This window comes from Microcebus murinus, chromosome 7, assembly GCF_040939455.1.
Source record: "Microcebus murinus isolate Inina chromosome 7, M.murinus_Inina_mat1.0, whole genome shotgun sequence".
Lineage (NCBI taxonomy): Eukaryota > Metazoa > Chordata > Mammalia > Primates > Cheirogaleidae > Microcebus > Microcebus murinus.
Genome location: NC_134110.1, coordinates 88,800,109 through 88,828,001, shown reverse-complemented (window position 1 = coordinate 88,828,001; position 27,893 = coordinate 88,800,109). Strand labels below are relative to the sequence as shown.

At 37.7% G+C, this 27,893-nt stretch overlaps 1 protein-coding gene across 2 annotated transcripts in view; it reads left to right on the top strand.

Moving 5' to 3' along the window:
• PREX2 (phosphatidylinositol-3,4,5-trisphosphate dependent Rac exchange factor 2) overlaps positions 1–27,893 on the top strand; it is a 273,273-nt gene that overhangs the window by 194,265 nt on the left and 51,115 nt on the right. For both annotated transcript variants that reach the window (XM_076005243.1, XM_012739905.3), the window contains 2 exons: positions 7,006–7,149; positions 18,713–18,827. In XM_076005243.1, coding sequence (XP_075861358.1) covers positions 7,006–7,149; positions 18,713–18,827 — 259 coding nt within the window. The remainder of the gene's footprint in view (positions 1–7,005; positions 7,150–18,712; positions 18,828–27,893) is intronic.

Here is a 27,893-nt window from a genome sequence, read left to right as displayed (position 1 = left end):
AATTGAATGGTTGAAAAGTATCTCTGTGATATAGGAACTTTCCATCATTAAACCTGATAAGGGCACTATTTTAAGTTATCTCAGAGTAGTAGTAATACTACTACTATGGTTCAATGTCCATATCTTTTAGTTTCTGCAAGTTATTAAATATCATCATTGTCTGCTGTTTCCACATTCTCATAAATAAGTTTAAAATATATGTATCAGTCCAAGAAATCTTCAGCAGTTTGTTATTATTAATATTTTTATGTGTCTCTTCCTTATTCATCCATGTGAGGGTCCTGTATATTATGATAAAAGATATAAGTTTCTTTAGGGCTGAGGGATGTTCTGATTTTTCACATTCCTAGTACAATCAATAGGGATTCAATAAATGTTCATTTAATTCATGATTTGATTTCAGAATGATATTCATTCATTCGTTCATCAAAAATTTCTTAAATGCCTACTTGTAGAGACTATTTTAGTTGTTGGATTCAGTAGAGAACTAAACAGACTACTGTCTCTCATTGGGCTTATATTCAGTTGGGGAGAAATATTATAAATAATAAGCAAGATAAACAAATTAATTTTATAATAAATTAGAAAGTAATAATATAAAGTATATGAAGGGGGAAGTAAAAGAGAGCTAGGAGGAAAATGAAGGGGCAAGTGCAAGGTTGCGAATAACAGAGAGGAAAGCCTCACTTGGGAGTACAGACCCCTGAGGGCTTGAGGGAGGGAGTCCTGCAGTTGTTGAGGGAGGGGTGTCCCAGACTCATTGGACTCAGGTGGGAGTGGGCTTGGCATGCTGTCAGGATAGCCAGTTGGCCGGCTTGGCTGGAGTGGATTGAGTGACAGGAACAGAGCAGGAGGTGGGGACAATGAGGAGGCCAGACCAGCAGGGCTTGCCAGCCTTTGAAAGAGCTTTATCTTCCGAATCAAGCCATTGGGCAGGTGAATGACAGGATCTGGCTCACATATTAAAAGGCTGCCTGTATTGAATAGACCATTCTTGGAGCAAGAGCAGAAACCCAGTGACCAGTTAGGACGCTACTGAATGACCCAGGTAGGAGAGGGTAGCTGTGGAGATGGTAAAAAAATAATAATAATAATTGATGTTGTTTATATTCATTTATGAAGGTAGAGAGAACAGAATTTTATCAAAGTTTCATTTTCGCCAGTGAACAAGAAAGAGAGCCAGAAGTACAAAGTCAGAAATTCAAGGGAGAACTTTTCTGGCACAGGGTATTATTTGATAAGGATAATATTATTTGAACAAAGTATGTGGTCTTCTGTGGATGTGTATAGAGCAGGATATATTTTCATTTTCACCTGAATAGCATAGGCATAGTTTTGCTGAAGGCAGAGAAAACTCTATTTTCGTGATATAACCCAATACGTTTCTCAGAGCTTTGCCTGAGGAACTGTAAGAAGTAGTGTTTCCCAGCAGAACTGTTTTCCATGATTCCAGTATGACGCTATTAGCAAGTGGACTGTTGAGCAAGTAGGAGCAGAACCAGTATCATAAGCTTGATAAAGTATTTACTTATTGCATATCCGCCACGAGAGATTTCATTTCGGTATATTGGAACACATACTAAATATTAAAGATAATTGAGATCATGTAAGTAGTATTAGTATATAAATGTAGATGTACCTGTGACACACAAAAATTGTGGTATACATTTGGCACTACATTTTTGTGTATTTCTTTGAAGCATAACCTCAACTTCTGAAAATAGTTCTTAGTGAAGGGCTAGTCCCAGTGCTACATTACTAGATATTCCAAATGAATTAAAAACAGTGATGATAGGAACATAGCTCTCATTTTAAGTTTGCTCAAGAAAGAAGAGAATTATTCAATATCCAAGGGTCATCACATCTTAAGTGGTGTAAGAAAACCAGAGCTTTATTATGCATTGCATGGGGTTGAATCTTTCTATATGTGCAGACACACATAATTAACTCTACATCACTGGAGTGGAAACTAGCTGGCTGCAAGTCTGAGAAAGGACTGAATGCAGAGGGAACAAAGCATCAAGGTGTAAAGAGACTATTTGGCTTTGAAGTCAAGAAACCTGAGTTCAAGTCCTGCCTCCATTCTCATCTGCTAACATGAGAATGTTAGCTTTCCCTAACTCACATGGTCGAGGGGCTTAAATGAAATAAAGTGTTTGGAAGATTCTAGCATTGTATATGGCTATGGTGGTATTCAGTAGATATTTGAATCTATCCTCCTTACTTTATTACTTTGCATTCTTTTCAAAAAGCTCTATTTATAGTATCACCAATAATGTTACTTTTGCATGTGAAGAATAATGAGATTCTGAAGAGTTATGGTATGCCAAGCAAATAGAACTCAAGTGTCTTGATTGAAGACATTTCATTTCCATTGAAGAAATAACATGCTAAGAGCTAAGTTCTATAATTAAATTTATTTTATGAAAAATTGCATTTTTTTGGAGAAGAGTATAATGACAGCAGGTCTTCTCCTTTTCAGTGGTGATACAGATAATTTTATAGTAATTAGTTGTTGCAGAATATGTTGGAACCCCCACTATTTCTGTATGGGTCAGGCATTGTGCCTGGAGCTGTGGATGCCCTGGCAGATGAGACAGACATGGTCCCTACCTCCCTGGAGCTGACAGCCAAGTTGGGAGACAATCAGGAATCTACTACAGAGATCGTTAGGAACGTGATGGAAAGAGATGATGGAAATAAACAGATACATAAAGAAAGAGGATGAGATGGCCCTCTAAGGGGTGACCAAAGGAGGGATTCTCTGCAGAAGTAGCCTTTAAGCTGAAATCTGAAGGACAAGAAAGACCCAACCCTGCAGTAAATCAGGGAAGAGCAATCCAGGGACTGGGAACTAACAACTTCATAGTCAAAGAATTTTCAAGTGTCCCGGCCCATTCAATGATTGGGGGCTGCATTTATAACAGTGGGGTGGCACTGTTAAAACCGTCTCTAGGATCAATCTCTCTATAGCTGCAGTCCCCTACCCCTGGGCTGCAGACCTGTACTGGTCCCTGGCCTGTTAGGAACCAGGCCACACAGCAGGAGGTGGTGTGTGACAGGCCCTCTGTCAGAGGCAGGGCAGCTGCTCCCAAGGGCCCTGGCCTAACCTTCCCCTGTGGAATCCTCCCAGTCCCAAGTGGAAACAGCCTTTCAGCCGCAGCTGCCTCAGCTCCAGTGGGTCTGTGTGTGGGAGGATCAAGAAGAGAGAGCCCCGAATGCTAGGGAGCTAGTGCCCTACTCCCTTAGTCCTAAGGGGCCTTCTGTCCTGCTTCCCTCTCCTCTCAGCTGGAAGTGGTCCCCACTGATGCCCAAGTTCTGAGAGACCCACAATTCTCCCGGGACCCACTGGCATCCCAAGGCTGTTGTGGTCCAAGTGGGTCTAGGTGACATTGTCTGTGGATCCAGTGACGTAGAGATCTAGGAGCTGAGACTCCTGGGTTGGGACAGCTGCAGAAATCACTGCCTGTCTGTAAAAGGAGGGGAATGAGCCACACCTTTTCCATGCAGAACCCAGGCATAGTGAGCGGAGTGCTATTGGGGTTGTATCCTCCTCGAGCCAAGAACTGGAAAACCTGCGGCTCACCCTTGCCAAAAGCTCGTGCTTGGGGGCAGAGACAGCTATGTCTGCAGCACTGGGTGCTTGGAGGAGGGGAGGTTCCCATCTCTATGTCCCTTCCCGGGCTCTGCTGCTGCTCCTACTCTGGGACGGAAACCCTCTTCTTCTCTGTGGACTCCTTTCTGCACTTGTGTCTCCAATTGGAGAGGTGCAGACAACTTCATATCCTGAGCCTGGGGCTTTCTGGTGCAGAAAAGTGGGCATTCCACCTTCGTCTGTCCTAAAAAGTCTTCATGGCAGTCCTAGTCCCATTCCCTGGGGAGCAGTCCACCCTACAGGTCAGAAATCTGGGAACCCTGCTGCTCTCCTGTGTGTCCCTGTTCCTTTGTGGTTGTCACAGTTTAAGTGGGTGCTGGGGAATGTTCATGTGGGATCCAATGGCAGGGAAACGAGGGGTGTCACTTTCCTGGCAGGATAGAGGAACCTGCATGGTGCAGACAGTATGGCACCTGCTGTCTCAGCTTGTTTTAAATTTGATGAAATCTAGCTTGTTAATTCTTTCTTTGATTATACCCTTGGTGTTTTTTTCCCTAAAAAGTCATTGCCTTTCTCAAGGTCATCTAGGTTTTCTCTTATGTTATCTTCTAGGAATTGTATAGTTTTGTATGTTATATTTAGGTCTATGATTCGCTTTTAGTTAATTTTTGTGCTGGGTATAAGGTCAGTGTCTAGATTCATGTTTTTGCATGTAGATGTAAAGTTGTTTTCAACCATTTGTTGAAAAGATTATCTTTGCTCCATTGGATTGCCTTTGATCCTTGGTCAAAGATGAGTTGATTATATTTATTTTGGTCTACTTCTGAGCTTTCTATTCTGTTCCATTGATCTATTTGTCTATCCTTTTTCCAATACCATACTATCTTGATTACTGTAGCTTTATAATAAGTATTGAAGTCAGGTAGTGCCAGTCCTTCAACTTTGTTCTTCAGTGTTGTGCTGGCTATTTTGGGTCCTTTGCCTCTTCACATAGACTTTAAAATGAGTTTGTAAATATTCATGAATTAACTTGTTGGGATTTGTTTGGTATTACACTGACACTATAGCTCGAGTTGGGAAGAATGACATCTTGACAATATTGATTCTTCCTATCCAGTGAACATGGAATATCTCTCCATTGTTGTTTTTTTTTTCTTTCTTTCATCAATAGTTTTGTAGTTTTCCTCATATATATCTTGTACATGTTTTATTAGAGTCAAACCTAAGTATTTCATAGGTGGGGGTGCTAATGTAAGTGATGTTGTGTTTTTAATTTCAAATTCCACTTATATATTGCTGGTATCTAGGAAAGCAATTAACTTTTGCATATTAACCTGTATACTGCAACCTTGCTATACTTACTCATTAGTTTCCAGAATTTTTTGTTGTTACTGTTGATTTTTTCAGATTTTTAACATTGATGATCATGTTATCAGCAAACAAAGATAGTTTTATTTTTTCCTTGCCAATCTTTATACTTTTTCTTTTCCTGTCTTGTCTTATTTGTTATCTAAGACTTCCAGCATGATACTGAAAAGGAATGGTGAAAGTAGACATTATTACCTTGTCCCTGATCTTAGTAGGAAAACTTCAGGTTTCTCACCATTAAATATGTTGCTAGCTATAGATTCTTCATCAAGTTGAGGAAGTTCCCTATTTCTAGTTTACTTACATTTTTTATCATAAATCAGTTTGGGATTTTGTCAAATGCTTTTTCTATATCTATTGATGTGATCCTGTGATTTTTCTTTTTTAGCCTATTGATATGATGAATTACCTCACTGATTTTTGAATGTTGAATCAACCTTGCATACCTGTGATAAATCTTACTTGGTTGTGGTGTACAATTTATTTTATACATTTTTAGATTTGATTTGCTAATATTTTGCTGAGGATTTTTACATCTATGTTCATGACAGTTATTGTGTACTTTTACAAGTGCCACAAATCCTTTCAGGGAAACAGTCTCCATTCTTTCTTATAGTGCTCTTAGTTTTAACTTTACACTAATATACTTGATAATATTCAGTAAGTCCCGGTTTCTTAATTCCTAATATAGCATCTCGTTTAGTTCTTATGCTAGTCTTATAACATGGAACTCCGCCTGTTATTTTCCTTTCAATAACGTTATCCATTTGTTAACACAGAGATTGGTTACATTGATGCCAGAGAGAAAGGGTATGGAATTTAATATAAATTAAAATATATGTGAGAGACAGTATATGAAAAGAGGAACTAGAAGGTACAAATTATTAGTAGGTATAAATCTGTATTCTCTTTAATATCCATGGATCTTTTTTTCTTTATTTTAGAAACCAGGAAAAAAATTTTCCCAATTATTACAATGTTATTAGCTTCCAACTTTTAGGCTAAGAAACATATTTATTTTCTTTCCTAAACCTAAGTCTTTATGTCTTCCTTTAAAAAATGATAACAACACTAAACTAAGCATTTTATATGGCATAAAAAAGACTCATAAGTATTAATGAAATGTGTCCTCTATTCATATGAAGAATTAAGTAGATAAATTTAATAAGGAGCCTGGAATCTGAGATCATAAATGGCATTTAACCTTGAACTCTAATTTTATATCAGTTTTACTGAAAGAAGCAGGTTAGAAGTAATAAATATTGATTCCATAACATGTTAAATACCTACCACGTTTTAGCCTTAATTTTTAACTGGTTAATATGACTATTCTTGCTTTTTAGGTAGCTTTTTATACTCTTTTTTAATGAGGTAGAAATATTCATCATGGATAAATATCATCAAATGGAGAGGATTTATGATAACGTTGTAAAATACTGCTATAGCATTTTAGCCTTTCATTTATTGTTTTTTTATAAAAGTAATTAAATCTAGGATCTTTGGAAATAGCTACAAGAATTTGGACAGATAATTTTTAATGACTATAGGGTTTCAACAGAGGATAATACATTTTTGCTTTGGTGCTCAGGGAATGGAGCTTGTAAAACCCATGCTAATTTTGATAATGGTTGCTACATACTCATTTTCTTGCACACTACTTAAGAAGTGTACCCCAAGGACTCATTTTGAGTAGAATATGAATGAAGCAACTACTCTGGGAGATTTTGAATCCAAACCATATGTGGCTAAACTCCTCATTTAGTTAACCGAGACATCTGGTATGTCAAAGTAACAAAGCTTCTTATTACAGAATTTTATATACAGTACAGTAAGTAATAAATCTGTTGCTTTAGCTAATGAGAATCTGATTTAATACTTTTCACTGAATAGCACTGTGTATCTAACTTGAGCTTGGTACACACACAAGCACTTTTAATATATTGGTTTCCAGTAATTGTCAGATTTCTTTTTAAAAGTTCAGAAGTATATCTTATAGCATATCTTTATTTTAGGCAGTAATATAATATTAAATGTCATTTTAGATGTTCCTCTTACATATCAAGCAGAAGGAAGTCGGCAAGCTCTGAAAGTTTACTTCTACATTGACAGTTACCATTTTGAACAACTGCCTCAACGGTTGAAAAATGGAGGAGGGTTTAAAATTCATCCTGTTCTTTTTGCACAAGGTAAGCATTTTTTTTTCTTTTTATGCTTCATATATTTAAATTGTTTTACCTTTATTGATTTTTTTATAAATTTAATTTTAACAGCCCAAGTTTTTAAATTAATTTGAAAATTCACTCATAGTATTTGGGTAATATATTTGCTTCTGGGAATGTTTCTTACTGAAAGAATCATGTAGGATTTAAATATTTATCAAATAGGATTGCAGCATTATTTGTAATGGAGAATTAAGATATGAGTGGTTTAAACAAATAAAGATAAATTGGGTTAAACTAGTTTAAATAAGTTAAAATATTGTAGAGCTATTAAAATTGCATGATTAAAATGTTTTATGAGATAGAAAAAGTTTGACAGTACATGCATGCAAAATATAAAAAAGGATTTATATTTTAGTCTCAATTGTTTGTATATATGTATATACTTACATATATGTGTGTTAACTGTTTTCAATATCCTTGGATTGTTAAATTGATACTTTTAGAAATTCTTCATGTCAATTTTTTTGGTCAGGAAATATGTATTCCTTTCTGATCTTTCTTTCAAATAAACAAGTATCAACAACTGCAATAGAAGAAATTAAGATTAGCATAAGCAAGAAAATTCTTGCAGTGAACTAAGTTTCCAAGGGAAGCTCCTGAATCTTTTATTTCTGAAATCATAAAATGCTACCTAGAAAAGATTAAAGTCCAGATTATTTTATGTAGTGTCTTCTAGTCTAGGATTTCTCTCCAGCTCCTAAAAAAATGCAAGCTGTAGGCACAAGATTATACCAATTTCTCTGAATAATACCATAGGGATTTTTTATTTTTTGAGTTTTCAAGAACTACATTGGCTTGGCTGTGGAATTTTAATGTTCTAATAAAAATAAGAAGAGTAGAGGAATGAAATCTATCTAATTGAAGAATGTACAGACATACGAAATCTAAATTCACTACCAATTGAAAATTTTGCTTTGTATCACATGCATATTATTTTAAAACCCTGAATTCTAAGAGATAGATTACCTTTTTTTCAATTGCCATAGTTTGAAAACTGTGACTATCTCAAAATACTTGGCAAGAATACATTTAAGCAGAGTAAAGTTTCAGTTAAGAAATTATTTCAGGAGTTAGTAGAAGATATCTTCATTTCTCTTTGGAGGACTGTGATTTATAGATAGGATCAATGTAGGTAATACAAGATTAAAAGAAACAATAAGCAAAAATAGATCTTTGGAAGTATGTTAGGAGAATTGTTTAACCTAAAGTATGTTAGAAGCCAGTACAGGGATAGGTAATTTGAGAAGATAGGGAAGGATGCTGGTCTGTAATATTAACTTACAGGGTTTAACTAGGCTAGCCTTTCTTTCTTTCTTTCTTTCTTTCTTTCTTTCTTTCTTTCTTTCTTTCTTTCTTTCTTTCTTTCTTTCTTTCTTTCTTTCTTTCTTTCTTTCTTTCTTTCCTTTCATTTTTTTGAAGACAGAGTCTCACTCTGTCTCCAGGGCTAAAGTATAGTGGCATCATTATAACTTATTACAACTTCAAAGTCATGGGTTCAAGTGATACTCCTCCCTTAGCCTCCCAAGTAGCTGGGACTACAGACATCACACCTGCCCAACTTCTTCTATTTTTTATAAAGATGGGATCTCATTCCTCCACAGGCTGGTCTCAAACTCTTGAGCTCAAGCAGTCCTCCTGCCTCGGCCTCCCAGAGTGTTAGGATTACAAGCGTGAGCCACTGCGCTTGGGCTTCATTTTTTTTTTTCTTTCTTTCTTTTTTTTAAAAATTTTGACTTTGTGGCTGGGCACAGTGGCTCATACCTGTAATCCTAGCACTCTCGGAGGTGGAGGCAGGAGGATTGCTTGAGGTCAGGAGTTTGAGGTTGCAGTGAGCTATGATGATGCCAGTATACTTTAGCTAGTGTGACAGAGTGAGACTGTCTCAAAAAAGAAAAAAAATGTCTTTGAAATCATTGCTGAGATAACAGATGGCACTAAGAATCTTTGTAAAAAATAAATTATTGCATTGGTGACACATCAGCCATAAATAGCTGAATAATCATAGTCAACAGGAAAAAGATTATTTTATAAGCAACCTCTATTTTAGTTTTGGTAAAAGTCAACTTAAAAGTAATCCCTAAATATGCATCCTTTCAGTGAATACAGTATCATTTTTAAAATGTAATTTAAAGAAAAGTAAACATTAGATTCTAGTATTCTCACAGCAGTAAAATATGAAAAATGATTTAAATAAGCCAGTGGAAGTACTTTTGTACTTAAGGTCATAGATAGGTAAAGAAGATGGGAAATAGTTGTTTCATTTAAAAATCTCAGGAATAAGGTTGTTTATTGAAGAGGGTGCAGAAGTTCCTCTACCTTCATAAAACTCCCATGAGGAGTCATTAGTAGCTCTTAGTGTTCATCAGACTGAAAGAAGCACAGGAAATTCAGACCTTGTTTGAGTAGAGATTACCATCTGGTAATTGAAAGTGGTGGTGAATAGAAGAGATTTCAAATGGAGTTGATTCCTAGGATGAAAGTTTATTTGAAAGGTTTTAGTTTTGTGTTTACATGTATACATGGTTCTTTGCTAGCAAATAAAAAATTTAAAAATTGGATGAATTTGAAAATTTCCTGGGGAATTGATTTAAAGTCAGCCTTTCTAAAGTTGTCTCTTGTGGTACCATCTGCAAGAATAGAACTGGAAGCAAATGTATCACTCTCTTCCCATTTTTCCTGCTCCCATGGAGCAGTGGGAAAAGGAGGACACAGTAGTTGATGGTGTGTCCTGCAGAGATAGGACCGACTATTAGATCAGGATTTTCCAGGTTGGAAGTGAGCAGGTGTGGAGGTGAATGTGTATTGCCAAAGGCCAGAGCTGCCGGAGGACAGCCATCTAGGCAGACAAAAGTGATGCAGATTTCCAAGGTAAGGGACACAGAAACAGCCAGACAGGAAAGTCAGCACAGAGCATAACCAAAACACTAGAATGTGACAGTCGCCCTAGAGAAATCTTCTAGTGAATATTCATAAGTGCTTCCTATAGATCAGGGAACTAATGCTGTGGGGATCCCTGAACCATTGGTGAGATAAAGCAAATAACTGTAAATTGGCTGAAAATGGGCATACAAGGAAGATAAATATTCAGGGTCCCTGTCTTCACCTAACTCCCCACTGATCTGCCTCTGTCAGTGGTTCTCAATACTAATTGCACATTAATCATCCTGGAAAGGTTTTAGAAAATACCTGTGCTCTGCCCAACACCAAATCAATAAGACAGGATCTCTGGGAGATGGTCCCCAAAATACCAGGATATTTTAAAAGCTTTCCAGGTGATCGTGGAGTCTACCAGGAGGGAGAAACTACAAGTCTGTGTGGATTATGAAACACTGTGCAATTATCCAGTTAATCTTTGTGTAATTAGACAAATTGATTTCACAAATGTTCAATGTGTCTAGATTCTGGGGAGCTGAGGGAAGGGGCCTGGGAGCAATGTAAAATATTTCTCCATTGTTAGGTCATTAGCATACAGATGGCCCCTAGAAGATGTGACCTTGGGTGGGACAGTTTTCTTCAGCAAAGGCTGAACATGCCTTAGCGAGTGAACAGGGGAGGAATGTCTTGTGCAGCCATCATAGCAGCTGGGCAATGAGCCCATCATTTCTGAAAGGGGATCCAGCCAGCAGCTCTTAGAAAATTCTCTTTGGTCAATGCCATACACCCTCAGATCCATGTCCTTTGGAGGGACCAGGACTCCAGTGGACCTCACTTCTGGGGCTTGAAAGAGGATATCATTTAGGAGAAGAAAATTAAAAACACAAGCTATACCCCCTGCTGCTGCAGCTGGTCTTGGGGCTGGGACAGATTCTCATTTTCCCTCTCCTGCTATCCGTTGTGGATTGGCCTTACCCTCAGCCTGAACCTCTGTTGATATCAGTGGCTAATCTGTGGCATGACCAAGGGCTTCATCCGTAAGAGACTTGGTTCCCTTCTCAGGCCAGAATTGCCACAGCTGTCCATTTACCATCAAATTGGGGCAAGGGAATACTAAGACGGACCCCAGCAGATACCCACGTGCCAAGCATCTTCCTTCTTGCTCTCACAGTGTCACAATAGCCCTGTCCTTCTGGTGACTGGAGTCAACAAGCCTTCCCAAGGTGATGATTGCTCTTCCTGGCTGCTGGTGCCTTAGAAACCCACAGAGCCAGAGTTTGGGGGTGAGAAGAACATGCCCCAGTGAGTCACTGGAACTGATATATTAGTTTCTGAGGGTTGCAGTAACAAATTACCCCCCCATGGGTGGCTCAAAACAATAGACATTTATTCTATCACAGTTCTGAAGGCTAGAATCTGAAATCAAGATGTTGTCAGGGCATTCTCCTGCCAAAGGCTCTAAGGAAGAATCCTTCTCAGCCTCTTCTGGCTTCTGGTGGCTGGCAGCAGTCCGTGGCATTCCTTGGTTTGTGGCAGCATGATTACAATCTCTGCCTCCATCTTTACATGGCCTTCCTCCCTCTGTGTGTGTCATTCTTTGTGTCTCTGTATTCAAATTTCCAACTTCTTATAGGGATACAAGTCATTGGATTTGGGCCCATCCTAATTCAGTAGGACCTCATCTTAACTTGATTACATCTGCAAAGACCCTATTTCAAAATAAGGTCACATGGGCAGGCACCAGGAGTTAGGACTTTGTCATATCTTTTGTGGGCACAATTTAACCCTCAAGAGATGTTAAGCACAATCATTTCTTCTTCCAACTTTGATTCCTGGACCCATGTGTTCTACCTCTTAGAGACATGACATCATATTATATAAAGGTCTTTGATTTAAATTATACAGTGTCCTAAAGTATGGCATCCCTCCTTTGTAAAGTGTTGTTAAATACCCTGGGTCTCTGGGTAGTGGTTTGCATTAAAAAACTAGGACACATGGTGCTGGTCTTTTCCCCACAAGCACACTCTTGTGTATTTAATATTTTGGGGGTTCTTTTCCCCCTATGGAAAAAAAAGCTGCTACCAAAAACTGCTACCACTAACTCTTACCTCTTTGCCAGATATCTTTCCTTCCTCAGAAAATAATAAAAATCACCTAGAAACTTGAGTTCTCTCTTTTAAACAAAGAGGAGCATTTTGTTATAAACATTGCCATTTTCCCAGTGCCCTTGATTCAAGTGTTTTTTTTTCCTCCAGAACTCTTCTTAAAGTTCTTTAGAAGGTGTATCTTTTAGTTTTCCCTTTGGGTTTTATGCAGTATTTATAATTGAAGCAATCAATAGCTTTTTTAAAAAGATGAAACAGCACCCATAATTGAGATTTCCAAATGTTAAGAGTCTATGTATGAATGTGTAAACCCACTTCTGTTTAAAAGACAGCACAGTATCATGTCGGGTTCGAATCACCCTAGTTGTACTTACTCCGGCCAGAAGCCAGGAGGTTTCCCGATGACTCAGTGGCCAATTAAATGCTTTCACACTCACAGTTGATTGCAAGGCTTTCACGTGGCAATAATCATGCAGATATAATCAGCACACGCAGGTAGCAGTGAGAGACGGGAAACGAACCGATACCTTGGGAGACCAGCGTGCTGATTGATGAACCAGGTCTCATTTCCCTCAAACTGCCAGCGGTGGGGGCGGCGGCAATGGGGGTGCAGCCCGTTGCTCTTCTCCCAGGGAGCTTCCAGCGGCACTGCCAGGGGAAAGGAGGCCTCTAAGTTCCCATGGGAAAACCTTCTGTGGACGTCTCAGCCATGGTCAGTTTCTTGGCTGCTTTTATGGCCCTGCACAGGAGTGTCCATGGTCATTATCTCGGCCACCTTTTGGCTTCACTTTCTTGTCCTGTGGGTTCTCAGAGGTGCCTGGCCACAGCGGGTGTTATCATATCACCTCAGTGTACCACACCCGTGTTTAGCACTTTGAAGGGTCAGCAGTTTCACTGTGAGCTGAGTCACTTGTCATAACTGACTCCATTTTGAGGCATTTAGAGTCACAAAACATTCTCATACATCACACATTCATTTCTACATGTTGGTCATAATGGGATCAATAAATCTTGCTTTCCTCACAGCAAGTGTAACCAATTTTGAGGAATTCTGACCAACTGTGCCCCTTTCTAAGGAATTGGAACAGTGTGTGTACAGTGTGTTGTCTAACCAATAAAGTATGCTATCAAAAGAGTGTTAGTTGATTGACACTATTAAAATTATTCTTCAGAGATCCTGTGTTTTTCCTGATTAAACTCTTTCTTAGAAAAGCTGTGAAATGTATTTTCAGCAAATAGAAATGCAGCTCACTTTCAGTCTGAGAATAATTTAATTTTTAACTTTCCCTAAGCTTCATTAGGTTTTCCTTTTTTGCTGACTACCTAAATTTAAGGGGATGTTTTTCTCCTTCTAATTCAAAAGTGGTAGAAGTAAAACAAGCAAAGTCAAGTTGTAATTTAAATACTGCCCTTAATTAAATGTTATTAAATAAATTAAATATTTACTCAACCAAATATGTTAATACCACTTTTGAGAGATATAGTATTTGATGGAAGAGAACTGAAGTAACTAGTCAAGAAGATGCTAAAAAGACACCAAGGTTTGAAGTTACTACGTTATTATATATTTAACTTACTTATACTGAGAATAGAAATTTAATGTGTTAGACTATTTTTCTGGTTTCTTTTTTAATAAATAAATAAATTATTTAGCTCAAATAGGGAATGTTGTCCTCTTCTTTGCTATACAAATTTTAGTTTTTAAATATAGAACTCATCTTTTTTTGTTCATTCCCCACAACCCGATACATGTGCTACAAAATTCTTGCTAAGACTCTTGGCAAAATTGTTAGAGACATTTCCTATTTTTTAAAACATTTATGTAATAGTGACTTTTAACTGCCATGTTAATTTGGAAATTAATTGTCAAAAATGTAATGAAAATGGCAATTTATGGAAATGTAGAAGTATTCATTAAAATTATATTAAGTTGTATTTATATAATTGTCATTATATTGTAACAGGCTTTCAGAACAGGACAAGTCATTCTGGCCAAAGTTGAATAATCAAGACCTTTATGAAAATTAGATCCATGTGGTTTCCCCACCTTTCCTCTCCCACAGCCCCACTCCGTCCCAGCGTTCTCTGTCCGGTCTTTCTGGTCTCGAGTCACATATTGAAGTGTCCTTGTCAGGTTTGAGTCATTTAGACATTTAGAATCACAAAACATTATTACACATCACACAGTCGTTCCTACATGTTGGTCATAATGGGATCAAGTGACAGTTCTTAGTGCGCTCATGGCAGAAGAATGGCCAGACACACCAAAGCGAGGCAAGCATAAAAATGAGGTTTATTCAGGAGAGAAAGATAGGATTATAGGGCAAGAGCAAGATGTAGGATTACAGAGCACGATACATACCCTACAAACGATAACTGGACTGATCGTTGCAGCAAAGGGAGAGCAAAAGGAAGGGGCCAAAAAGGGCTGGTTATGGTCTGTGTCTAGTTTTATAGTGCCCGGATTGGGACCTCCCTTGCGGTTCAGAGGTCACCATGGAACCACTTGGATTGGACAGTTGGGAGGTGCATGACCTGAGTCCTACTGCACATGCAGAGCTCCCATGAGCCTCTCTGAGTGCCCATTTGCGGGGCAGCGAATCGTGGCAGCACCCACTTTTATTCCTAGGAGACCTGGAATCCGTAGCTATCTACCTAACATCCTTACATGGACTCTTCTCTTAGTTCTCGAAACATTCTGTTTGGGTAAACACACTTATACATAATATATGGAAATTCTCATGGAAATTGAGAACTAGATAATGCCTGTAGAGCATTTGGCGTGTTGTCTAGTACTTAATCCTCATTCAATAAATATGAACAGTCACAGGCTGTCTTAATACTCTTATTTAATTAAATTCTTTTCTCATCGACCATAATTAGTAGGTATTCTTATTTTCCGTGTCTAAAATGCAGAGCCTGAGGATCCCAGATATTAATTAACTTGCCCAAAGTCACACAGCTACCAAGGAGCAGAAACTGGGGTTTTACTCTAGTGCAAGGGCTTTCATCAGCTTTCCAACTAGTAAGAGTAATTCCCATTGAAGTATGACTATTGGCAGACTGAATCCTCCTGAGATATTTGCCTTTCACAAATAACAGCTTGATAATGGAGGTAAATGTGGCATTTATTTGAGGATTGTCTTATCAGGGAGACTTTTCTTTTATTCCCTCTGTGTATTCAGAACCAGAAGTTTGCTGAGCCAGTTGTAACTATTCTAATTAATGCAGATGTAGGGTCTAGGAAAGAAAGCTTCCCCTTTGCCCTTTGAAGGTTTGCTGAAAATGAACTTCAAGTAGGCAGATTAATAGGAGAAAAAGGCACACAAAATTATTTACTGTGCATGGGGGGATACTATAGGAGAGTGATTGCCCAACAACCCAATGAGGTCCAGATGCTCATGTACCCTCCTTCATAGGGGAGGGGCGATGGGGAATGTAGGGGATAGTAAATGATTATTAGAGAGAATGAATGCACCCAAGAGACAGAAATTAACTTGTAAATGATTTTCTTGGAATTTGAATGAGCTGGAGAGACAATCCTCTCGTGAAAAAGTCTATGTGTGGTTGCATTTCTCAGTCTTCTTCTTTAGAAAAGATAATTGGATTTCAGGGAGGAAAGAGGAGGGAAGGCAATTATGTTCTCTTTGGCAGGTCTAGTCTTGAGGTACATAAGGGAATATCATAGAAAAGCCTCTTTCAGAATCTGCTGACTGGCCAGGGCCTTTTAAGAAAAAATAATCAGCATGCCAAAGTGTCACATTTTAGGGTGAAATTCCCTGGGTTTCTTCCTAGAAGCCATAAGGAATTGTCAATGGAAATGAACCCAAACTATAATTTTAAGAAATGTATTCTTAGCTGATTATGTGCAGTCATGGCCCAGAGAGCCATGGTTTACAGTTTGGTTTTATACATTTCAGGGAAATAGGAATTGCACATAAAGTCATACATAAATCAATACGTAGAAGGTGTACATTGGTTTGGCCCCAAAAGGCAAGATATCTCGAAGCAGGGCATTACAGGTTATAGGTGGGTTTAAAGATTCTTTGGTTTGTAATTGGTTAAAGAAATGGAATTTTGACTAAAGGCTTGGAATGTTTTAAGTTAAGATAAGGAAGTCTGTTAATCAGAGAAAAGCCACCGGACGTATACTGGACATACACCCAGACTTAGTGATCTGAGGACCTGCAGGTGTGGTTCTAACCCTGCCCTATATTGCCCTAGAACTTGTTAATGAGTTACAAAGGATATCTCCAACAAGGGAGGGGACATGTCCCTTCTCATGGCCAACAACTCAGTTTTAGGGTATTCCTGGAGTCCCTTTAACCAAGAGGGGATCCATTCAATCAGCTGGGGGAGCTTAAGATTTTATTTTAGTTCACAGAATAAACAAATAAAAAATCTTTGAAACAAGCCCATAAATTTGATTTTTTTGTACTGAAGTAAATGTAATACTTCCTCTTTAATATTCCACAATTGCTTTCTTCATTTATGAACCAATTTTTTAAATTTTCATTGTTAAAAAGTTCAAATTTAGCAATACTCTTTACAAATTTATTTTCATCAGTGCTGTAGAACTTTTACTAGTTTAGAAAATACCGTGTTTCCCCAAAAATAAGACCTACCCATAAAATAAGCCCTAGCAGGATTTCTAAGCATTTGCACAATATAAGCCCTATCCCGAAAATAAGACCTAGTGATGGGTGTGGATATGCAGCGTATCTGCACAACCCATGCATTTCGTCACGGAGCGGTAAAAAAAAATGAGCAGTCCTTCTCATCTGCCCCATCGCGACAGCTACTATCCCAGAGGTGACCGGAAAGGTGCGGGCAGCCTCACCAACAAGATCGGCTCCCCCTGTCAGGTCCCGGCCATCCTGTGTGTGCTGCAAGCTGAGACTTTCAGGGAAAAATAACACATCCTCTGAAAATAAGCCCTAGGGTGTCTTCTTGAGGAAAAATAAATATAAGACCCTGTCTTAATGTTGGGGAAACACAATGCAACACAGCTAAAATTAACAGTAACTTTCCTATTTTTGCCACTAAAAATGGTGATAATGGTTTCTCTCACTTTGAAGAAATATTGTTAATTTAGAAACTATTGCATTTAGCAGTTTTGAAAGAAGATTAATTTTTGTCAGTTTCAGTAGTTAAAAATCAAGGCTCATAAGGGACAATGCATTCCAAGGGAAAATAATTTACATTTCTAAATTGAACCCATTGCCAATCCTTCAGCTGGCAACCTCTCCATAGAAAATCTTACATTTCTCAGCCCTTTCATATGATTTATTTTCTCTCCAAAATTTTTTTAAATACCACCTCATAAAGTTTAAAAGAAAAACAATCAAAAACGTTAGTAAAAAAGGAAATCTATATTAATCAAAAGGCATTTAAAATTAGTAGAATGTTACATATATGTTTATTTATTTTTAACTAAATTATCTGACCATTTGAGTGGAGGTGGTTTTCTATGATTTCACTTTATCTATACTTGTTAATTTATTATGCTACTATTTCTTAATTTAATTTGATCGAAGCTATAAGAGAAAGTGAATAGACATGGAGAGTGATGATTTCTATTTACTCCGACATATTTTAATGCACAGTTCTGCCTCTCATACATATGTTCTGAATATGTATGCATATGTGTGACAGGTAATGCATGTGTATGTATATATAAATAATATATTATGAAGTTTGAATTTAGCTTCACAAAGAATGTTGTAGGCGAGGAAAAATAATTTTCTCTCTACCCTTCATAGTGCTTAGTTGTGATGGACTTCTATAACAAAAGACAGATTAACAAGAGCAAAACAAACAGAAGTTTAATAGCATGTATGCCTCTTGGCTACATGGAAGATACTCAGGGAGAAGTGAGTAAATCTTAAAGGTGGCTTTGGATTTAGGCTTACCTACCACCATGGTCCACTGAAACCAAGAAAGAAAAGATGTGGGGAAGGCTGAGTTATGGGGAGGTGACCAGGAAAGCACCTTAAAATATGGGTAAGATTTGTTGTGGAAATAAGAGTCTCTTGGGATTTAATCTTCCTTTTCTTCCTGGTGCTGAATGGGAGACACTCTTAAAAATGGAGATTTCCTTTATAGATGTAGATTTTCCTTTACAAAACGGTAACATCTACTCTGATTTCAGAGTTTTTCCTGTGTCTGCAGTTTCTCAAAATAACCAGATCAAAATAATCCTTATGCCAATGAGGCATATTTCGGGGTGGTATATTCTGGTCTCCTACAGTTATATTTTGGGGTGGCATATTTTGGTCTCTTACAACATATACAAAATGTTTTAAAAATAGAGGACAGTTTAAACTAGAAATTTTCTTTGCCTACTTCACATAAAAATCACCAAATGTTTGATATTTATTTTGAGAACAGAATGATTTTCATTCATTTTTGGACTAATTAAATATAGTTCCTTGCATATATGTTTATACTTGGTGCTGTTGGGCACATTTACTAATAATCAATAAAATTATACTACATATGGAGAAATTGAGTTATAAATTGCTTGTAAAATATATTTACTTATGCAGCACTGGAGAGCATGGAAGGATATTATTACAGAGACAATGTTTCTGTGGAAGAATTTCAAGCCCAGATAAATGCAGCCTCACTGGAAAAGGTCAAACAATACAACCAGAAGCTCAGGTATGTAATGGTCCAAGTTTTTGTTTTTGTTTGTTAAATAAGTCGCTATTTGTTGCTGCCCAACCGGGTTGTGTTGCCTGCTGCATGGAGAAGAGCCAGTGTACGGATGCAGTCGGGATTGCAACGGAGAAAGAGTTTATTCTGCAGAGCACCAAGCGGGGAGACAGGTGAAATTTCTCAAATCTGCCTCCCTAAGAATTTGGGAAACAGGGTTTTTAAGCATAGTTTAGCAGGCAAGGGATGGGCAGTTAAGTTTGTTCATTAGGGCAGAATTATAGGGTTGTGGAAATCATCTTCCTGTGTTGCTCCAGTCCCTGGAGCCACAATTCCAGTTGAGTCGGTTTCTTGGCATGGGCTGCTGGTCTGGGTGGGCCAGTAAATCCACTGGAATGCGTGACCTGGAACATACCTTAAAGAGAACCTTTAGGTTTCCAAAAGGTGATGTTATCTATGGAGAAAGTTAAGCGTCCTTATGGACACCAGCTATGGGGAAAGTTAAGAATCTTTATTAAGAAAATAAATTTAGAAATTTGCTATGACAGCTCAGCCCTGAACCCTTGACCCATACATAACTTTGTTTCTTTAACCTTACGGTCCATATTAGTTGATAAAAGGGCATCTATTTTGGTCTCTCAGATCACATATATAAAGTCCTCTTATTGAGTGCTTAATATTCAAAATATTCTAATTCCTATACTTTTTTTCATATAAAAATAATTAGGGAAAAGTATTTTAAAAATTTTATGCTAATGTTATATAATTTCTGAGGATGATAAAGAGAAGAGGTTAAATACATAGTAGACAACTTCCAGGGGAAGAAAAATCAGTGGGATATGTTATAGTGGGATCTCCTAGAAGTTTGAGTGGCTTAAGAAAATAGCACATGTATTAATTACATGATATCCTGTCCTCATAAGAAAACATTTTAATGTATCTTTCTTGGAGAAAGCATTTTTTAAAGCACAAACTCCTCAGTACAAAGTAGGTGCCCTTGTCAGTGATTACCTGCTAAATATCCTTTTTGTTGTGAATTAGATTTCCTTTGCTCAGGGAGACAGTTACCTTCCTCATTACTTCCAGTAACGTCTTCCCTTCCTGCTTGTATCTTGGATAAAGTGTTAATTTCTTCTTTGATTTTTTTCCTGTTACTCTGTAACCACAAATACTTCTAAGTGGCTCTGGGACAGTCTGCTCTTGGTTTTCAGTGCTACAAGCCAACCCTGGCCATTTCTTCACAGGGGCTCTTACTGCCTGCCTTATCCCTAAGGTGTCAGTCTTTCCTCATAACTCTAGTGCTTTTTTCACATTTTTACTGAAAACCATTTCATTTTGGACATCCATTTGTTTATTTACTAATTGGACCTCAGAAAAAGCCTTTTTCCCCTTAACCTTACAACAAACAAGCAGACAAACTCTTTATTGTTTTATTAGAAAGCATTCTTTAGATTACAAGTGTCAGAAACCAAACTGAAACTGGTGTAATGCAGAATAGCGTGTTGGCTGATACTATGTAACAGAGGTATGCAGGGGCTGCTTCAGGCACAGCTTGATCATGGGGTAATAGGTCCTCAAGATACTGTTTCTCTCTCACCTGTTGGCACTTCTTTGCTCTGTGTGGGCTTCGCTTTCAGGCACGGTCATTTCACATTTGGGGTAAAGATGGTTACTACAGACCACTGTTACATTCTCAGAAGAAAAAGAGAAGGTGCCAACCCCTGGCCCACACAGCCAGCAGAGGACCTGAGGAGGCGTTTATCAGCTCCCTCTCGGGCGGGCTCCGCACCTCAGAAGACCAGAGGACTGTCCCAGTGAGCGAGGTCCAGGGTGCTGGGCGGGCAGAAGCAGCGGGTTCCACTCCAGTGACAGGGATTAATCCAGAACAGCAAAGAATAGGCAGACATAATTTCCTACTTAAAATAAAGTGATAGCCACCATACCTACCAAATTTTAAGAACATATGAAGTCGCAATGCTTGGTGAGTTATGTGGATTATCCAAAAGCTCAGTGAGTTCCACGTTATCATTTACATTTTAAGGAGAACTTAAGGTTGCCTGGAAAAATAAGTGGTAAAACAAGGATTTAAATCAAAGACCGTTTTTTCTCTTGAATGTCCGTATTTTTTGGTAGTATATTAGGCTGTGTCAGTGAGTGGAGTGAACATTAAACACTGAACACAAATTCTCTGTTACTAAGTTTTGACATCAGATATATATTATCAGCTGCCACAGTTGCTTGGATTGTGTGCCATCAGTTGTTCATTCACCCAGCGTTCGTGAGGTTTCCATCCTTGTGAGAATGGGAAAGACAGAAAATGAACAAAGAAACAAATCCATAGACAAAGTATCCCAGATAGTGAAAAGTGCAGTAGAGAAAATATTTAAAAAGTTGATGTACTAGGAGGTTGGCCATTTAGAGGGGTAGTTAAACGTGGCTTAAACATCAGGGGTTATTTGAACATTAGCCTGAATCACAAGGAGCCAGCTTTTCCAAAATATGGGGGAAGATCATTCCGAAAGCAATAAAGTGATGCATACAAGCCATGGGGACAAGTTTGTCATATTTGAGGATGACTGAGAAGACCAGTAGCATGCCAGCGCTTTGAGAAGAATGATACACATCGAGGGAGGTGGGCAGAGGACTGATCATGTTGGCTGCAGCCCATGTAAGAGGCTGGGATTTTATACAGTGGAGAAGCCCTTGGCAAGGTTTTACTGAATTACTGCCATCCATTTGCATTTCATTCATCTATTATCAATAATAATAAAAACAGTTAAAGTTTTCACAAGGTAAGTAGTAAAGCGAGGCGAGTCCAGCTGACTGGTTTGACCACTACTCTTCCAGTGCCCTGTGGACATAGGGACAAGGAAGTGCACCTGCGGAGTTTTGCCATCTGCCTTATAGCCCTGGCACCAGCTGCCTGGAAACAACCTGGTTACTTGTTACTCGCAGTGAACAAGGTTGAGCTAGGAGAAATGTTTAACAGCTGTTTCTAAAATAGCACCTTCCTCCTGTGCCAAGTCAGATAAATTTCTTGATTGATTTCTTTCCTTCTACTTGAATATAAAGTAACAGCATGTAAAGTGTTTTAACTCTGGAATTCTGTCCAAGGAATTCAGGAGGAAGGGCATTTCTATCCCCTCCCTCTACCATCCTCACCCTGTTTTATTCTCTTTTCTACCTAATACTTTTCCTCTTTAGTCCATCTGGCCTTGCGCCATCATTCCCAGCAGCCTCATTTTCCCTGCCTTACTTGAAGGTAATTTATCATTCCAGACTTTTTCATTTTCGTGTGTCCTGTTTATTGGCAGAAAGCACCACACTCTGGTGACCAATGAGAAAAAATGTAAATGGGAACAGTGCCCCTTGGATCAAAGTACTCCTTTCAAGTTTGAGGGCTCTAGATTATATTAATATTCTTAAATATTATTTTTAGTAGGAAGTAAAGAGTAAAATAAAACAAAAATAAAAAAGAAACATGGTGTATATTAGTTACTGAGATTTTGTGTGTGTGTGTGAAGTGACAGCTTCATACTGAATTTTTTAGTGCTTATGATTTGGGGTATCTAAATGCAAATTCATTGATCTTTAGAAAGGAAATAAGAAAACTTTTCAAAGCAAATGTTCTCTCATGGCATGCCTTTGTGGATAAAGAATGTCACATTTTCTTTAAAGAAAGTTTAAAAAGCCAAATATATATTTCTGTAATAAGTAGAAGAAAGGTAGAGATTTTATTTATGCTAACAAGAAATACTACACAAATACCCAATCTCAGAGCTGTATATTTGGACAGTTTTTTCAACTGAGAGATGCCTGGCCAGAATTATGTGTTTTCACTGTTCTCATGATGGCACCTCTATGAAATGTGTCACTTCTCACTACCTCTGCAGAAAAAAATAATATGTCAGTGAATATGCTCTCCTGACATGGGTGGATATGAAGGATGGCATGGACCCACTGCCATTTCACATCTTTAAGTACAGCCATGGGACGGCAAGAGAAAGTGAAGGGATAGCTTCTACCCCCATCTCTGGGTGTAGACACATGACCCCATTCCCTTCTCTTTCTTCCCACAGAGCCCTCAACTCATAAAACACTGTTTCTCATTCCTTGGTTGAGTAGCAAACAGTATATTCAACTTCAAAATAGAAAATGTTATGTTCTGTTGATGAGAATCTATGTAAATTATCTTAAATCAGTAAGAGTATGTGTTTAATTGAAAGTCTAAGAGTGAGAGGAAGAGGGGCAGAGAGGGAGGGAGAGAATATTAATTAACATACAAATAATGCCTTTGTCCTTAAATTGTTTTTCTATAGAGAACTGTACCTTTTAGAGATATTAAATGGTGTGATTTATTTTTCAATTAACCAGAAATATTTCAGATGTATATTTATCTCCTCTGTAGAAGTTTTGTTTTCCACTCTATCTTTCAGCAGAATTCCATTGGTTTCCCTAAGACTACATTGTAAACCAAAAGTGTGTATTCAGTTCCTCTCTATTTGCAGACTGAGAATGCAAAGTTGTCAGCATTGTAAATTTTGTTTTGAGAAGTAATTCTTCCTTAGCAGGAGAAAACAACCAAGTCTACAAAGAATTTAAATTTAGTTTCTAATGCTTAAAAGATTTGCAGATTTCTTCTTTATACATGGAATTTATTAATATGAAGGATCCACCCTTTACAAAATATAAGTTATACTTAAAGTGCCAAATTTTTGCACAAAGCAAAAACTAAATGAACTGCTTGATACATTTATTCAGCAAATCCTGCATTATTACCGAGTACTAAGGATAGTGCTTCACATTGGAGGCATCACAAGAGATAAGATTGCTGCCTGCCAAGAACATCTTGTCTGTGGGTTCTGATAAATATTAAACAAAATTTTCTCTAATGATTTCTAGCAATAAGTGAGCCAAATTATGTAGGGAATGTGCAAGGCGCTGTGCATGTGTGCAAGATGAGAGTCAGTTCGTTGTAATTGGGGATGGGATGACGGTTGAAGGTTTCAAGAAGAAATTATATGAGGAAGTGACCTTTCAGCTGAGATCTGAAAGAGAAGTTGTTTAGGGGAAAGGGGTTGAGAGAAAATGATGCAGGGGGTGAAGGGAGTTATTTTCTAGCAGAGAGAAAAGCGTGTGTGAACATCCTAAAGGGGAATGAGAAGTCCTAAGGCTATGGAGTTTCGATCCAAGAGGAAGAGAGAAACGAAACAGATCTGTGAACAGAATCACCACTTTCCCCTTTCTCTCCTTTAGCATCCAGCTCTTCACCAACCCCTTTAATCCAGCCTTCACCCTGGACACATATTAATTAGCTCAATTTCTTTGCCAAAATGGTACAATTGTTTAGGACCTCTCTCAAATTTATCTTCCTGTAGGACGGCTTTAGTTTTACCCTCCACCAGAGCTAAGCACTCTCTTCTTTAAAACCTAACAACCTCTTTGATTGCATTTGTTTTCATTTGACTTGTGGGTTATTTGCCTGCCTTCCTCAATACATACTGAGGGCAACCAGGTTCTAGTTCTCCACTGTGCAAGCTACAAAATACATAAAGATAGCTGAATTTGAAATCAAATGAATCATAATTACATTGGCTATCTTTTTGTAGTATCATCATTTTATTGAATTTATTCCAGTATCCAGTCTACTTTGTTTTATATCCAAAAAATTCCAGGCCCTTTGAAGGGTACAGGTGCTGACTCAGTTGGAGACTTTTCAAGAAAATTCATCAGCGTAGCCAAGGTTCATAAATTTCGTGTGAGACAAGATCAGATAAAGCTGAAATTGTAGTGACACTTTGAGAGCAGTATATCTCTTCTTTATTTGAAAAATAGTATAATTCAATTAAACTTTGCTTTATTGAGAATGTGATATAGCTGCATATACATTTATGCATGCAATCTTATTTAATTTACTTGGATTATATTTATTCTTATTTGAATTCTTATTTTGAATTCATTTGCCCTTGACAAGTTATAATTATAACTAGTATTTATTTTACTTGCACCTTAAAGGAATTTTTAATGCAATTTTTAGATAAGGTCAACAAATGAGACTAGAATTACTCAACTACGAATTTTCACATTTTTATGATGTCTCTCATTGTGATAATGTTTATAAAGATGAATAGATATTCTGGCTGACAAGCAGAAGCAGATAAAATCATCTTCAAAAAGAATTCTTCCAAGAGAATCACCTCTGTCTCAAAGCTAAAAAAAGCTATTGTTTTCACCAAAGCACAGGAAAGATCAAAGTACTTTGTGCTCAGAATTTCTTTTGGAATGAATGAAAGCTGGAAAGTGTCAAAGAGAAAATAAGCATACGCCAAGAGTCAGTGGGGGAAATATAGTCTGTGAGGAAAAATCGTCAGTGCTTATGGAAGCAAGATTGATTTTTATTTTTAACTCTGCTGACTTTACTATCTGATCACAAGGACAATCGCTCTTAAAAATACATTCAAAGTGAACTTTTTTTCCTATTGCTTTTGTTCAGTTCCTTTTTGCTGACATTTCATACTTCTTTTGTTTTACTGATGTACCATGGAAGGTGAATGAATGATTGTAAATTATCCTTTCAAAGTTTTACTGCTGTACAGGAAATTTAGCCTGGGCCCAGAGCTTTTGATATAAAAGACATGATTTTAACTTAGAAGAAATTAATATGGATCCACTGAAACATTATTTGTATGAAGTATAGAGAATTAGGTTTGCAAACTTAGCTGCATGGTTAGATAGACCACTCAGCTTCACCTGTGGGCAAGGTTCTATCTTATGTAGATTCAAGTTTATGAAATTCTGTTGGTTATTTTGGGAAAAAAATCAAACATATTTTTGTTGGGCTTTTGGTAATTTCAACCAGAATGACTTCAGTTTTGACTGCCTTGGCCAATTCCTACCCATCTTTCCTGCCACACCTCAAAATTTGCCCCTACCCATGAAGTCTTCCTACCTCCCCTAAATTAGTCTTTTTCTTAATATTCTTTTACATGCTTCTGTTATAGCATTTATTCCATTGAATTTTATATACTTTTTATGTGTGACTGCTTCTCCTTTTTACCTTGTCGTTTTGTTTTTGTTGTATCCATTGCTGACAAGTATCTCCTGATAGATAATAAATGTTTGTATGTATATAAATGCTCAAAACTTAGTTTGTATGTATATAAATGCAAGATATAAACAGTGGCAGATTCCTGACTAACATAATGACTCAATAGACTACCTGGAGAATGATGTGGATTCTAGCATCACTGTTGAATGGGTCTTGCTGGCCACTCCCATTCTGTCTTGGAAACTATTTCTTATGGTTAACCATATTTATCGTGCACTTATGCACAAATACAGGAATCTGTACAGCTGTGGGGATACAGAGATGAATCAGACATTATACCTTTGAAAATCTTAAAGGAGAGGAAGAACAGATGCGGTAAACAGGTTATTTTGAAATACTCACTAAGCACGGTGGCCGAGCTCGAAGGATGCACAGGGAGCACAAAGGAATAGCATTTAGGAAACAGGAATTCTGATGACTGCTGGCAGGCCAGGTGGAGGAGGCAGGAGAAGTTGTTCCAGTGGGAGGGAACAATATGGGCAAAGGCATTGCAGGGCTCTGATGGGGCAATGGGAGACAGAAGTGAAAGTGAAACAGGAGTTGGGCAGGAGCAGGCCACGAGGACCTGAGATGCCAACCGAGGAACAAGGAATGTAAGCTCAAGCCTGCGAGGCAATTGGCTTGAGAGTCCTAAGTGGGCTGGGGCAGGGTGGGGTGGTGCATTTTAAGCCGTTCACCAGGGTGGAAACTTTGAGGACTGATTAGGGGTGAGAACAAGACTAGATTCAGAGAGACTGGCCAGGAAGCTTAGGATAGCTCAGGTAAGTGATAGTAAGAATGCTGAGCAAATAGAAATGGAGATGGAATGGAGGAAAAAGGCAAAAAGGTCTGAAATAGCTAACGTTTATTGTTACTTGAAAATGAAAGAAAGTATCTCTGGCGTCTGACTCTGCATCAGACTCACTAACATATTCTTGTTCTTCATGACATATTACACATTGTCACAGAAGGAGAATTCATTTGCCTCAATTTTAAATGCCATCAAAATGCATTATCAGCCATATTCTTTGTATCAAATTCCAAAATTAAATATTAAAATATATATGATATATATCATAATATATAATTATAATTATATAATGATAATAATCATATTATTATTACCTAAAACTAGTCTAATAGAATAAACTAAATAGGATATTTTTATTTAAGTCTATTCAAATATTAAGACATTTCAATCATGCAGAATTGAATGCCTGTAGTTCTTTTCCATTCATAGAATATTTCGTATGATTGTGTACATATTATTATAATAATTTAAAAGCTTCTTGGATATGCTTCGGTTTGTATAACGTTGAACTTCATCTACTTGAGATATCAGTGAACTCAGATGGAAAATTAGGTGCACTCAGAAAATACAATGGAAGATGACAGATGAACAGATTTCTTACTATTTTTAAGGAGAAGCATTTTCAGTAGCTCTGATATGGCATTCATTGCATTTCTTATGAGCCCAGGTGAGAAAAAAAATAGAAATATGCTTAATAGACGAAATGACATTTATGTTATGTGGTAAAGGGGGAGTTTTCAGTTGGTTTAGGGTAAATATGAAATTTCTACAGTGATATGAATGAGAAGAAACAAGAAGTTAATGATATGGAAGAACTGCATCAATCTACTGGAGGATAGAGAATCAGCCAAACTGGGATTCCAGGCCCCACTTTTCATTGACTAGCTGTAAGATTTGGGGCAGGTTCTTAATATTTTTAAGACTGTTTTCCTTATCTGTTCATCAGGGCTGGTGATGCTGCATAGACTGTCATAAATATTAGCTGAGAAGAACTATGTGCAGTCCTCAATATTTGCCTGACATAAAGATTACCTGATCACAAGATTTGTATCTGAAAATGGGTTTCATGGGTTTGCTGCAAAGCAATTTACTTGGAGAACAAAATTAATATCAAAAGTTTCTCCAAGGTGCTTGGTGTTTGGGGCAGCTGGCCCCACTGAGTGGAAAAGACCGA